The sequence below is a fragment of the Leopardus geoffroyi genome, chromosome A1, assembly GCF_018350155.1.
Source record: "Leopardus geoffroyi isolate Oge1 chromosome A1, O.geoffroyi_Oge1_pat1.0, whole genome shotgun sequence".
Classification (NCBI taxonomy): Eukaryota; Metazoa; Chordata; class Mammalia; order Carnivora; family Felidae; genus Leopardus; species Leopardus geoffroyi.
This window is the reverse complement of record NC_059326.1, coordinates 89,836,611-89,851,110: the sequence shown is the minus strand read 5'-3', so window position 1 is coordinate 89,851,110 and position 14,500 is coordinate 89,836,611. Positions and strand designations below refer to the sequence as shown.

At 47.5% G+C, this 14,500-nt stretch overlaps 1 protein-coding gene across 1 annotated transcript in view; it reads right to left on the bottom strand.

Moving 5' to 3' along the window:
• Positions 1–576: 576 nt before the first annotated feature.
• The window catches only part of GFPT2 (glutamine-fructose-6-phosphate transaminase 2), a 47,693-nt gene continuing 33,769 nt past the window's right edge, over positions 577–14,500 (bottom strand). Inside the window, exons 12-20 of the mRNA XM_045484515.1 lie at positions 13,357–13,452; positions 13,181–13,278; positions 12,781–12,901; positions 10,440–10,597; positions 10,163–10,277; positions 6,551–6,678; positions 4,603–4,770; positions 3,351–3,512; positions 577–1,453 (exon numbers count right to left, since the gene is read on the bottom strand). Coding sequence (XP_045340471.1) covers positions 1,409–1,453; positions 3,351–3,512; positions 4,603–4,770; positions 6,551–6,678; positions 10,163–10,277; positions 10,440–10,597; positions 12,781–12,901; positions 13,181–13,278; positions 13,357–13,452 — 1,091 coding nt within the window. The 3' untranslated portion in view covers positions 577–1,408. The remainder of the gene's footprint in view (positions 1,454–3,350; positions 3,513–4,602; positions 4,771–6,550; positions 6,679–10,162; positions 10,278–10,439; positions 10,598–12,780; positions 12,902–13,180; positions 13,279–13,356; positions 13,453–14,500) is intronic.

The following is a 14,500-nucleotide window of genomic DNA, read 5'->3' as shown; positions in this document are numbered from 1 at the left end:
GAAATAAAAAAGTATACATTAGAGAGTTTCACATGCCTGCATGATGCTTTCAGGTTCTGGGCAGCCATCTGAAAGAGCATCACGTGGTCCAGCCCCCTCCAACAGCACTTCAGTGGACTCAATGAAGAGTCTCAAACATCCTGCATTTTGTTTCATCGTGTAAAATAAACAGTCTTCATTTTCATACAAGAAGGACGCAGGTCACAAGTGTGGGCACAGCGCCATGGGCTACCGAGAAACTGGGCTTGGGGCGCCTGGGTGGCTGAGTGGTTTAAGTGTCTGACTTTGGCCCAGGTTGTGGTCTCATGGTTCGTGGGTTCGAGCCCTAAATCGGGCTCTGCACTGACAGGGCAGAGCCTGCTTGAGATTCTCTCTCTCTCCTCTCTCTCTGCCCCTCCCCTACTCATGCTTTCTCTTTTTCTCAAAATAAATAAACTTCAAAAGAAAGAAAGAAAGGAAGGAAGAAATGGGGCTTACTCCCACCAGACACTGCTGAGTTCCTGTTTTGAGAAGCCCTCACAATCCAAGTACACAAAAAGAATGAGAATAACAAAAATCCAAATGCACAAGCCAAAAAAGAATTGTACTGTCTTTATTGTCTTAAAATTGCATAGTATCTTGATTGTGCACGCTTTTAAACAGAGAGCAAGATAGCCCACTTGAAAACTACTTTCTTGCATGGGATATTTCAAGCTGTTTTACTATAGGTAGAAGCAGGGACCAAAAATGCTGCCTGGGCTTAAAAAGAACCATGATCAAATTTAACAGAAGTTGGAGAGTCAGAGGGATTTATAGGAGAAGAATCTGTCAAAGGACATTGAGATTTTGAAAGGATTTACAGGAGGCACAGGGAAATGGTGGGAGGGCTTCCCTGACATCAGGGGACTGGGATTCAGGGGCAGCTAAGAGAGGGCAGGAGAGGAGAGAGGAGTGCAGGGAGGCAATGCCTTGTGCTCAAATCTGAGATGAATGCCCTCTGCCAGGAGGCTGGGGTGCATGGTCTGGGCATTACGTTGGCTACAGAAAGCCACATACTAGAAAAATAACTTAAAAGCTATACAATCATCATTATAAATATTTTGTCTTTCAAAACTAACTAGCGTTGGTTACAAAAAGGTTCACAGTTACTCTGAAGAGAGCTGTGTCTCTATTGCACAGTAGTGGAAAAGTCCGCTCTGATCCCCATGTGTAAACAATGATTCCCTTCTCCTCTGGCGACTTCAGGACACAGAGAAACAGTATCTGCTGTGAGCAAAGCACTTGGGTACAAGGCACGTGAAAGCTTGTCAAGTTCTACTGGGATCTACTTGGAACACACAGAACACCTGCTGTTCTTCTCACTTGATGTCACCGGGACAGGCCTTGAACCACACTGCAGGTGGTGATGGCCTTCTCAGGCTCTTGTTCTCTATTCCACTGTTACAGACTTGGCCAGATTTCTGGGGAAGTCGACCTGCAACGATACGTAGAAAGGAGCTGCTCAGGAGCCCACAGATCCCAGCAACCTGCTGTATTATAAAGCCTATTATTGGGGTACTTGAAGACGAGGTGATGGGTGTTCCCGGTCACCTTTGACCATGAGCCCCTGGAGACCTGCATCTTGGAAGCATTCCTTACTCCAGGAACTTCACTCAACTATAGAAGGTTTAGTTCATTCAATATACATTTATTGTGCACCTGACATGTGTCATGCTGTGTTAACCCTATTAAAAGGATATGATGCATGCTATTAAAATGCTAACTCAGCTTGTCCTGTTCACGTTTCTTGGAAGGAGACACACTAAATCCATGAGGCTCATTAGTTCAGGGTGGGGGCTGAGAGGAAAATGTGATGGGAGATGGTTGATATGGTAGGCTTCAACTTTATCTGCAGTGTCTTATATTGCTTAGTTATTTTAATTTTAATTTTTTTAATGTTTATTTCATTTTGAGAGACAGAGAGACAGAGAGAGACAGAGAGACAGAGAGAGAGAAAGAACACGAGTGAGGGAGGGGCAGAAAGAAAGGGAGACACAGAATCCAAAGCAGGCTCCAGGCTCTGAGCTGTCAGCACAGAGCCTGACGCGGGGCTCAAACCCATGAACCGTGAGATCATGACCTGAGCCGAAGTGGGATGCTTAACCGACTGAGCCACCCAGGCACCCTTATTTGGCTCTTGTTTTTAAAAGAGAAACAAATAGGACAAAATGTTAGCCGTGGCAGTTCTGGATTTGTATACCACCAGGTACTTGTTACATTGTTTTCTGTAAGGTTATGTATCTTCAAAAGCTTCTCAAAATACAATTGTAATAAAACTATTTCTATATGCAGTGACTTGTAGGTTCTTCCATACTTGTTGGTGGTTTTTTTCTGGAACATAAATTGATGATATATGTTTGGAGTCTCAAGGGGCATCTGGGTGGCTTCAGTCGGTTAAGCATCTGACTTCGGCTCAGGTCATGATCTCATGGTCTGTGAGTTCGAGCCCTGCGTTGGGCTCTGTGCTGACAGCTCAGAGTCTGGAGCCTGCTTCAGATTCTATGTCTCCCTCTCTCTCCCTGCCCCTCCCTGGATTGCACTCTCTCTTTCTCTCTTTCAAAAAGAAACATTAAAAAAATTTTTTAAAAAGGAGTCTCAAAATGTTGAATCATTTGCTAGACTGAGGAGATATCTTAAATGTGGGAGGAAGATGTACATGCAAACATGTTCACTGCAATTGTGATTTATGCAGATATTCTCCCAAATCAGCAACAGTTTAAATAATAGAAGACCGGCTAAGTCATTGTTATAATCCATGTTATAAGACTATGTTGGGATATTGTGCAATGATTAAATGTTGCTTACATGAAACTCAAGATGTAAGAAAATACTTGTAAATACACTCAAAAGGAAAGTGTAAAATGTCATCCTTGATATACTGTCAAAAATGTTAAAAAATCCACATGCACAAGGAAAAGACTGGAATAAATGATTAAATTTGCTAATTAACATTGCCTCTCTGAGTGATGAGTTTAATGATATGGTCTTCGTAATCTTGCAGTCCCAAATTGTTTTCAAGGGATAGAAGTTACTTTAAAAACAGAGTTGTTTTAAATGAAATTACCTTTCCTATGAATATTTACACCAAATAAGCATTTAAGAACAAAATCAGGAGCGCCTGGGTGGCTCAGGTGGTTAAGGGTCTGACTGTTGATTTTGGCTCAGGTCAGGATCTCACAGCCCCATGTTGGGCTTTGTGGAGCCGGCTTGGGATCCCCTGTCCCTCTCTCAAAATAAGTAAATAAACTTAAAAAAAAAAAAAAAAAGAACAGAGTCAGACTCTGGGGTTATGCTTTTCCCCTCTGGGGGGTTCGGTGCGATTTTAGACATACGTCATATCCTCGGAGAACAGCCAGGTGGAAGGACAGGAGCTGCAGCGGAATCACACTCAGGATACCCTGGAGGCAGTCCACTGTGTGGGGCAGCTCGATCGTTTTATACGCAAACTTGGAACTCTCGGTGTCGTCCCTGGAGCACAGTATGATCGGCCGACCCTAGAGCGGGAAAATAGGATCACAATGTGCAGGTGGTCTCTGAAAGCAGCAACCCCTCACATACCAGCAGTTTCTGAGGTCAATCTTATTGAGGGGATAACAGTCCTCTTTCGCTTTTGTGGAATTATGTGTGAGGTGATGTGCACGACCAGTGTGAGGGGCAAGGTGTTTGATGCTGTTTGGTGAGTTCCTCTCCCTTCCGTGGTAGGATGACTGCCATTCTGAGCCATTCATCCAGCACCCATTTGTTGAGTGGCTTCAATGTGCCTTGCCAAGGGCAGGGCATGCCCACTCCTCACTCTGAGGGGACTCATAGCTGAGTGGTAGAAAATAAAAATGTAAACAAGCCAACCAATGAGTAACGATGAATTCCAGAAGAATGCCAGAAAGGCAATAAAACATGGTAATGTGATTGGGAGACACTGGTGAGGTCTGGGAAGCCCTCTCTTAAAAGGGGATGTTTGGACTAAGACGTGAATAACCACAAGCCAATTCTCTGAAAGAGGTGGGAAGCACATTCAGGGCAGAGGGAATAGCCAGAGCAGAGGTTCAGAGGCAGAAATCAGCTGGGCTCCTTCAGCTTGGGACACAGAAGGAAGGGGCCACATAATGCCGGCTTGTGGTCACTCTTGTTTTATGGGAAGCCACCGGGAGGTTTCAAGCAAGGCAGTGAAGTGATTTGTGTTTTATACCTTCTCTCTGGCCACTGTGCCGAGCCAGGCATGGCGGCCACTGGCTCAAGGGCATTGTTGGACTTCACCTCCCTATAACTTCATGAGCCCTCCCAAGATGGATCTGTGGGGGCTTTGCACTCCCCTCTCAGGGCAGCTCCACGCCTGGAATCTGGGGCAGCTCGGGGCAGTCTGGGTCACAAGGTCTCACTGAAGAGCCATTGTACACGTGGCCACAGGCTGGCCAGTCATTTCTGAATGTGTGTGCCCCTCAGGAGGGGGCCTAGGAGAGAGCACGTGATCGCACCTGCTCAGTGGTAGGGCTGCTCATAACCAGTGCTGGCCGACAGTGGGTGAGGTGGGCTTGTGTGGGAGAGGACAGGAGAGAAGGGGACCCTGGCCCAGCTGAGAGCTCTCACCTGGCGGGCTGTGACCTGCTGCAGGGCATTCTGGCATTTGGCAAAGCAAGGGTCCTTCATGATGACCATGATGACGGGCATCTGCTTGTCAATCAGTGCCAAGGGTCCGTGCTTCAGCTCCCCCGCCAGGATGCCTTCTGAGTGCATGTAGGTTATCTCTTTAATTTTCTAGGGAAACACAAGGCGGGGTCAGTGTGACACTGGACAGACAGGGGGCTGGAGCAGATCAGTCAGAGAGGGGAGGAAGGGGTGCTGTGGGAGGGATGAATCCAGAAGGCAGGGAGCTGAGGGCTGCAAGGCGGATGAATGCATTAGGTGGTCAACAGCACTGAGGGCTGCTGGCAATGCCGGGCCCAAGGGAGAGGGCTGGCTGCTGTCCAGAGCATGCACAAGGCCCAGCATGCAGCCTGTGTCCCCCAGACCAGCCCCCAGCACAGCCACCACCCTTGGATAGACAAGTCAATGTCGATCTGGCTCTCCCTTCTGCTGTGTGACTAACCCGTGGCCTACCCACATTTATAAATTGTAATGATGGCACTGTATTCTATCTAGAAATACCTTTCTTCAATTATCCGATAGATCATCCCCCTGAATCTAGACCATTAATAACTTCCAAAGGGATGCTCCAATTTACTTATGAGGCAAAATCACACGCATCAGGCCGTTACTAGAATTTCCCCCTATGTTCAGGAGATCCATTTCTATTCAGTTCCTATTAAACCTACGTCACTGAACTGGTGAGTGTCTAGTAAAATATTTCTCAGCTCCCCTAGAACTATTTATTTGGGGGGGGGGCAGGACACTGTCAGGAGTGTGGGTGACTCCACCCTGAATGCCACAGACAGCTGGAGTGCTGGCCCCCAGGAGACCACAGAGGGACCATTGATGTGTGCCAGGAGCAGCGTCAAAGCTTCTTTCTTTCCCCCCAAGACTGACTGGGAGCTGCAGTTGAATACACATCTTTCAGCAGCGCGCTGGGGGCACTGCAGCTGAGCCCCCCCGACCCCCTGCACCAGGCAGCAGAGGCATGGGGGGAGTTGAAAGTGTACTCCACCCAGCCCAATGCAGCGACCTGCTCCCTACTAAGAGGAGGGGAGCCAAGCTGGGTCAGGAAGGATGCCCTTGCCCGGGTACCAATGGCTGCCTCACCTGTGACCCTGTCTCCTGTTTTCTTTGGTTGGGCAGTCCCATCCACAAGCAGCAAGCAGACAGTGAGTGTAGGCTCAGCCCCCTGGACAGCACTGTCTCACCCTCTCTGTGGCTCTGTGGTCCTGGAACCTGCCCCTTACCCAGCTCTCTTACTCAGGTTTGGCTCTTTACTGCCGCAGTGGGACAAAACAGCCAGTTAAAAGTTTGACAAAAGCAGGGCCTTCAGAGCTCACTCCTTCAGGATCTCTGCATCCCCTTGGAAGTTTGAGGGGTAACAGGGAAACTCCACAGAGAGCCTGCCCCGCAATTCTCATCGGCCTGAATCCTCCCGCACAGTCTGCTTGTGGTCGTGGAAATAACCCAAGGCCACATGGACCTGAGTTTGAATCTCAGACCAATCACTCCCTCCTGAGCAAGATGAACCTTTGGGGGTCCAGTTCCCTCCTAGGTGAAATGTGGACAATAACTGCCAGCCTCTCAGAAGACGCTCATGAGGAACGAATGGACCATCCCAGATGGAGCCTGGTGCAGGTTGACACCTCAGGGGCTCACCCAAGGGTGCCCTGCCCCTTTCTCCTCAGGAGATTGGGAGCGTCCACCTCAGGATCCCCAGGGCCCGAACAGGTCATGAGCTGGTGCTTGATGCAGCCTCACACAGGTGGCAGCAAGTCCCCAAGCGCTCCCCTCCCCTAGCCCAGCGCCCTTCCCCCCTTCCCGCTGGTGTCTCAGGGTGTCTCCCATGTCTGCCCTCATGCCCAGGCTGGTGGAGGTGGGGGGGGGGTGGGCAAAGGAGGCTCACCAGGGCTCCTTCCAGGCATGTGGCATAGTTATAGCCCCGTCCCATGACCAGGAGTGACCTCTGGGTGTAGAGCTCCAGGGCCAGGTCATGAATCTTCTCGTCCAGCGACAGCACTTCCTTAATCAGCCCTAAGCCGCAAACACAGTGAGGGGTTGTGAGTCACACAGATTTTACAGCAAGATTTACAAATAAAAATCATGGTGTATAAGACATAGTTTTGGAATTCACACCACTTAATACACTTGGCTTCCTTGCCTCGGTTTAAAAAGGATTTTAAATGTAAGAGCACCTGGGTGGCTCAGTTGGTTAAGCATCTGACTTCAGCTCAGGTCATGATCTCACAGTTCATGGGTTCAAGCCCCATGTTGGGCTCTGTGTTGATGAGCCTGGAGCCTGCTTACGATTCTGTGTCTCCCTCTCTCTCTGCTTCTCCCCCACTCTTTCCCCCCACTCTCTCTCAAGAATAAACATTAAAAAAAGTTAAATGTAGATTTTGGGCAGTAACTTGCGGGATTTGCCTGGGTTTTCTTGGGTGGCAATTCATATTTATGTTCATACTTTCTTGAGCATGTAAGATAAGCAGTGAGGTGTTATTTCTAGCTCCATTTTACAGGTAAGGCAACTGAGGCCCAGAGAGGCTAAGTCACCAGGTGGAAAGACACAGAGCTGACACTCCAAATTAATGCCCCCCCCCCCCCAATCCAGGCCACATGCTAAATCTAGAGACAATGCCCAGTGTAAGATGGACCAGTGTTTCCCAAACTTTTTGTTCTCAGGACTTCTTTACTCTTAAAAATTACTGTGAATCCCTAAGAGCCATTATTTTTGTTGGTTCTGTCTCTCAATGTTTACCAGATTAGAAACTGAGAAAAGTAAAGATATTTGTATTCATTCATTTAAAAGTAACAATAAACCTATTACACATTTTTAAAAATTAGTGAGAATAGTTTTAAATTTTTGGAGATTTTTTAAATGTCTGACTTTTTAACAAAGACAGATTCTCCTATCTGTTTCCTCATTCAAACTCTCATGATACATTTTTTTTTGGTTGAAGTATAGAAAGAAAATCCAGCCTCACAGAGATTTGTAGTTGGAGAAGGGAGGAGTATTTAAATAACTTTTTCAAAAAATTGTGAATGTTCTTCTCTGATATTACATGAAACTCAAGAAATGGTCATTTCTTTTTTTTTTTTAATTAGTTAATTAAGTAATCTCTGCAGGCTTAAACACATGACCCCGAGATCAAGAGTCACATACTCTAGTGACTGAATCAGCCAGTCTGGAGAAACAGTAATTTCTTAAAAGAGTAGTTGCAAATGTAGAATTTGAAATCATCTCAATAAGCTTTTCCTACCTTGTTACATTAAAACTTTTATTTTTTTTTTTAAGTTTATTTACTGTGAGAGAGAGGAGAGACAGACAGAATCCCAAGCAGGCTCCACACTGTCAGTGCGGAGCCCGAAATGGGGCTTGAACTCACCAACTGTGAGATCATGACCTGAGCCAAGATCAAGAGTCTGACACTTAACTGATCGAGTCACCCAGGCACCCCTATTGCATCTATTTAATTTTTTTTAATGTTTTATTTTTGAGAGAGAGAGAGACAGAGCATGACTGGGGAGGGACAAGCAGAGAGGGAGACACAGAATCGGAAGCAGGCTCCAGGCTCTGAGCCATCAGCACACAGCCCAACATAGGGCTTGAATTCACAAACCACAAGATCACGACCTGAGCCGAAGTCAGATGCTTAACCGGCTGAGCCACCCGGTGCCCCAATCTTGCATCTATTTAAATGGATGTTTTACATGGTGTATAATTTTGTCACATCATGCATTGACCATCTGGAAAACATAGGTTGACTGAGTTATGCAAATCTTCTAAAAATGGACACACTTCATCATAAAATATTTTTTAGAAATCACATATGCTAAAGTCACCATGGCTTCATCAGAGTTGTGTTTAAGTGTGGGAAGTGGTCGAGCTCATGCTGGCAGCTACAAGTTTTCCCAAATCCTAAATTTCACTGGAGAGCTTGAAGTTTATCACTGGCAACAAATACTGTCAGTTCTTCTTCTTTAGAGTGGCGGGCTAACTTTGTTCATTTTTGAGAAAACATCTGCCAAGTACTCTAATCAGCTTGTTACTCAAACAATCCCAGGATGCTTTTCTTGGAAACAGAATACTAAAGAATGTTGCGATTTACTAAGACTAATGCATTTTACTGCCTCGTGAAGAAGTCCTTGAGTGAAGTGGGGTGTGTGGAGGCATTTGCTAAGGTGCCAGCGGTAGCCACCGCTGCCTTTGCAAATGTCCACACAGCAAAAAAGGCAAACACGTCTTATTTGTTATAAATAGCATGTTTACTGTGAAAATAGTAATAGGACCTGCAGACCACATCTTGAGAACGGCTGACTTAGACATCAGGATAGAGTCCTGTTTTCGCACTGTTGGTACCTGGCTGAAGGTGAAGACCAGTTTTTTGTCAGTAAATTTTCAGCATGTTGTGTGGGCCAGATTCAGATCTCTAGGCTTTGTATGATTAGATGGTGGCTTTCCCTCACTGTCTTCTCTGGGGTTTGCCCCTGGCTCCGAGGATGGACCCAGTGCCTACCCCATCTCTGGAAGGGGCTGTCCCACAGCCTTGTGACCATCCTGCCCCCGGCATTTCATGTCAGCCAAGGGGTGAGGTCTGTTTCATTTTGCAATCTCAGGGCTGCACAAAGAAAACCCAATAGGTCTCTCTCCTTCCCTGGAGAGCAAGTGTCTGAAGGAAAGGAGCTGTTATCTCCTTGGCCCTCAGGATGGCACACGGGACAGGGCACACCAGTGGGCGAATGATGGAAACCATTATCCCCCCCAAAAGCTTGCGATTCAGTGTGATAAACACTGCATCTCACCGACTACAATAGATGGGAGGGACCCAACCAAAGAGGGAAGTTTGGGGAGACTGAAGGAGCACTCCGGTTCAGGAAAAGGCTCAGGGCCCTCTGCTCCTTCTCAGATATTTCCTGAGCACCTACTCCATGCCTGCCCTGGCTGGCTATCAGCAGTGACCCTGACAGTTAGGGTTGTATGCTCACTGGGCTGACATACTCATTGGGAGACAAGCCAGCACACTGGAGGACAGGTAATTTCATACCATGGCACACGCTATGAAGAAAAGAAATGGGCTAACATTTCACAGCTGGGGCAGGGGGTTAGGATAGCAAGGAAGGGTTCCAGGAGGTGACATCTGGACTGAGCATCAGTTGTACGGAGAGCTGGAGGAAGAGGGCTCCTGTAAAGGAAAGGGTCAGTGCAAACGTCCTGTGGTAGACAGCTTGGTATTGCTGAGGATCAGAAGGTCAATGAAGGAGCCCAGGGAGGGGAAGGAGAGTGGGATGAGGTCAGAGGTGGCAGGGGTCCAGTGTGCAGTGTTCAAGGACCCGGTGAGGAGTGAGGACTTTAATCTTGGCCCAGTGGGAGCTTCTAGAGGCATTTAGTGGTGAGTAGGAAGTTTTGAAGAGGAGGAAGTGATTAACAGCATTGTTTATGGGAAAGAGTCAAAAGAGAAAGCAACTAAGGACAGTCTACTGGATTTCAAAATAAGGAAAGTTTCATTCTGAAACATACCAGGTAAAGACTGTAAACCATGGATGATCTCTCGCCTTCTGTTTTGCAGTGAAATGCGGTCTTCAGACATCATCAAACCAAACATCACCAGGGAGATGAACTGACTGGTATAAGCCTGTGGATAAAACGGTGACTCTGGCAGAGCAGGGGCGAATGTGCGCATGTGAACCACGCAGGAGGAGACAGATTGTTGGCAGCGCCCCCTCCCCAACCCGCAGCCTCCTGTCCACCCATCTGGCCGAAGCCCTCCCTCAGGACACATGCAGGAGGTGACTACCTTGGTGCTGGCCACGCCGATCTCTGGTCCTGCGTTGATGTGGACACCGCAGTCGGTCTCTCGGGAGATGGAACTGCCCACGGTGTTGGTGACGCCCACGGTCAGGGCCCCACGGTCCTTACAGTAGCGCAATGCCAGGAGGGTATCTGCGGTCTCACCTGCCACACGGGCCCCACCTTTCAGCCATGTGTCTCAGGAGCGTGGCTCTGCCAGCTCGAACCCCCTGTCCCCCAACTCATTTACTCTTTTATGCAGAAATCAGGGCCCACAGGCAGCCGGTGTGTGCTCCGAAAGGAAAATGCACTCTCAACCATGATTCCGGTGGATTCTTGGATTCAAGATTCGGCTGCTATTTATGTGGGAAGCACTTTCTCATCCGCTATGTCATGGAACTCTCCTGGCAACCCTATGGGGCCATTGTCCCCATTCTCCCCATGAGGATGAGATCCCCAGAGATGGAAGAAACCAAAGCCTTGCTCCTTCAGGGCCACGCAGCTGTGGGCGACAGACTGGTGCCAACCCAGGTGAGCCAGGTGCCCAGCATCCTTTCTAGGACTTTAAGCTGCCTTCTTCAGAATGTGCTGAGATTTAACATTTAAAAAGCAAGAATGTGAGGTGCTTGGCTGGCTGAGTCGGTTGAACGGTTGAGCATCCAACTTCGGCTCAGGTCATGATCTCATGGTTCATGATCTCATGGTTTGTGAGTTCAAGCCTTGCATGAGGCTTGCTGCTATCAGCACAGAGCCCACTTCAGACTCTCTGCGTCTCTCTCTGTCCCTCCCCTGCTTGTGCTTGCTCTCTCTCAAAAATGAATAAATATTTAAAATAAATAAATACAAATAAAAAGCAAGAATGCAAGGCGCCTGGCTGGCTCAGTCAGAAGAGCATGTGACTCTTGGTCTCGGGGTGATGAGTTCCAGCCCCACACTGGGTATAGAGATTAAGTAAATAAATAAAATTAAAAAAAAGCAAGAATGCCACTAAATGGCATTTCTCCAATAGATCTAACATTGCTTTAGAGCAAAACACTTCTGCAGCCTGCCAGTGTGAACTCAAAATTATTTTTATAACTAAGCTACTTAAATAGATTCACAAATAAGCCAGCGCAAGCACCCTGTATTTGTAAGCCTTGAAACCTCGAACTAAATTAAATACGGTCCGATCATAAAATTAAACCCATCAAGGGGCTCCTGGGTGGCTCAGTTGGTTAAGCGTCTGACTCTTCATTTCAGCTCAGGTCATGATCTCATTGGTTCATGGGCTTGAGCCCCATTTCGGGGTCTGCGCCTGTTGGGATTCTCCCTCTCTCCCTCTCTCTCTGCCCCTCCCCCACTTGTGCATGCATGGGCTCCCTCCCTCTCAAAACAAACAAACAAACAAACAAACAAAATGAAGCCACACAGCAGCACATGGCTACAGGTTGTCAGCCGGAGGGTGAGTGTGTCTGTATTCGTTTTTCTTAGTTTGTCATGGAAATGGAAATGGGTCTTCAAAATTCAAACCGGAAGCAGTATTCGAAGTCCCAGTGGATATTAGAGCATTGCTGTTAGTGTTTTAATTGTGATAATGACATAATGGTTATGTTTTTTTTTTTCTTTTACCATTTAGAGATCCATTCTGAAGTATTTGTGGAGCAACATGATGTCTGGGATTGACTTCAAAATAACCCAGGGGAGGGGACAGGTTAATGTGGATCTGGATGACACAAACTCTGCTCAGCTGATCGTTGCTGAGAATAGGCAGTTCCTTATGTAAATCTCTCTACTTTTACAGAGATTTGGAATTTTCCATAATTAAAATGTTTTAAAAATCCTTCTGGAGGTCATAGAAAGTCCAAGCATGTGGCCATGAATCACCTCCCTGACTCTCTGCCCAGCCTGACTGGAGCAGGTGCCCACGTTTAGAGTTAGGATGGCACCCAGGCAGGGTTTACTGAGGGTGTGCTGGGCCTACACCTGAGCAAGGTCTCTCAATGCATCCCCTGCTGGACAGCATGGGAACTGCAAAGCATCCACATAGTTCTTGAAGTGACACTCAACCAGCAGAATTTTGAAGAACTTTCTCTCTTTGAAATAAACCCAGCACCTATGTATAAGCACTTTGGTGAGTGGTCCCTTAAGTTCTGGACTTGGAATGGCAGGAGGAGGGAGAATTCTTGGTCGCATGGCTCCCCCCTAAAATGAGACAGTGACTGATGGCTCTGAGGGTCAACTGAGAAGAGAGTTTGGCACATGCTCAGTGTGCAGAGAACTCTACTGGATGAAGGAGGGAAGGAGATACATGGTGTGTTACCAAGAGGACAGAGCCCTGAGATGAACTCACGCAAACCCGTATTCCTTACCTGACTGGCTTATGAAAAAGCAAACGTCATCCCTAAACACAGGTGTGTTCCTGTCCAGAAAATCACTGGCGAGTTCAACCATCACAGGGAGCTCAGTCAGTTCCTCCAAAACTTGCCGTGTCTGAAGCCAACAAGAATGGGGACCAAAGTCAGTCACAGATACTACAGAGACACAGGCAGCTGGGCTTCTGGGGACAGTTTTATGAAGTGGCACCTCTGGGTCCTCGTGGTGAAGGGAATTTCAGACATGCACAGGCCACACTGCAGGAGAAAGGCTCTCATGTTGGCTTGTGGGCACCAAATTTGGGAGGTCAAACACATGATGGCATTTAAGACACATCTTGTCCTGGGCTGCTGCTCCCTCCCCAGTGCTATTGAGGGCCCAGCGCCTTGGACTTACAGCCACTGCGGCGTGGTAACTGGTTCCACAGCCAATCACGATGAGCCGTCGGCATCGTCGAATCTCCTTCAGGTGATCCTTCAAGCCGCCCAGGAGCACTGTGGGGCACATGCAGGGCATTAGTGCTAACTCCACACGGGGACGTGCCTCGACCTAGGGCATGGATGGGGGATTACCTGTGTTGGTCTCAAAATTCACCCGACCTCTCATAGTATTGAAAACTGATTCTGGCTGTTCGAAGATCTCCTTCTGCATAAATGCACTGAAGTTACCTGGTCAAATAAACACCAACAAAGCAGGTCAATTTTAATTCAGTTGTTTTACCACTGCTTAACTTCCAATCAAGATGGAAAGCTGATATGCAGTTTAGTGTCAGTGATACATGGGAAGACCACTGCACATTACCAAGGGCGTCCCAGGGGCCGTCCCACCTGATTCTCCTGGTAACAAGTGAGAGGCAAACAGGTCAGATAAGATTACTATCTCCAGTGTGCATATCAGACCCTGCAGCTTGAAGGAGCAAAAGAAGTAAGCAACAAATATGTGCTGGTCTTTCTGGGGCAATACTCCTCTCAGCAGGGGCAGAGGAAAGGAAAATGCTTTATTTCCAAAAACCAACCTACTTAGGGAAGTACAAAAGAAGTAAGCCCTGAGAAATAGGCAATTTTATTTTTTTAATTTTTTCAAACATTTATTTTTGAGAGAGAGACAGAGTGTGAGAGGGGGAGGGGCAGAGAGAGAGGGAGCCACAGAATCTGACACAGGTTCTAGGCTCCAAGCTGTCAGCACAGAACCTGACGCGGGGCTCGAACCCACAAACTGCGAGACCATGACCTGAGCTGAAGTCGGACACTTCACCGACTGAACAACCCAGGTGCCCTGGCAATCTTCTTTTCAACAGATGCCCTCCGAGCTTCTGTATTAAATAAAAACCTTTTCAGCCAACACATGCATTTCCAGGGCTCTGATTTGAATGGAACTGGATGACATCAAAGGGATGATCTGGCCGCAACGGGTTAAGGCCCCTGACAGGTGTTGTGCCTCAAGCTTTGGAAGCATTCACAGACAGGGTGGGAATGTTCCAAACACTGCAGTGTTTCCTGTCTGCCACCTTTAGCTGGGGACTTGACAGAGAGTGCCATAAAGCAAACAAGACAAGTGAGGAGGGTCAGGGAAGAGCTCTCTGGGCGATGATCAAAGTAGAATGACCAAAAGTAGTCAGTCAAGTACAATGACCCTCAGGTGAGTAAGCACTTGGCCTGCCTAAGTAACAGTGAGGTGGTTGGAGAGGGGGCAGGGCATAGTGGGAAAAGGGTAGAG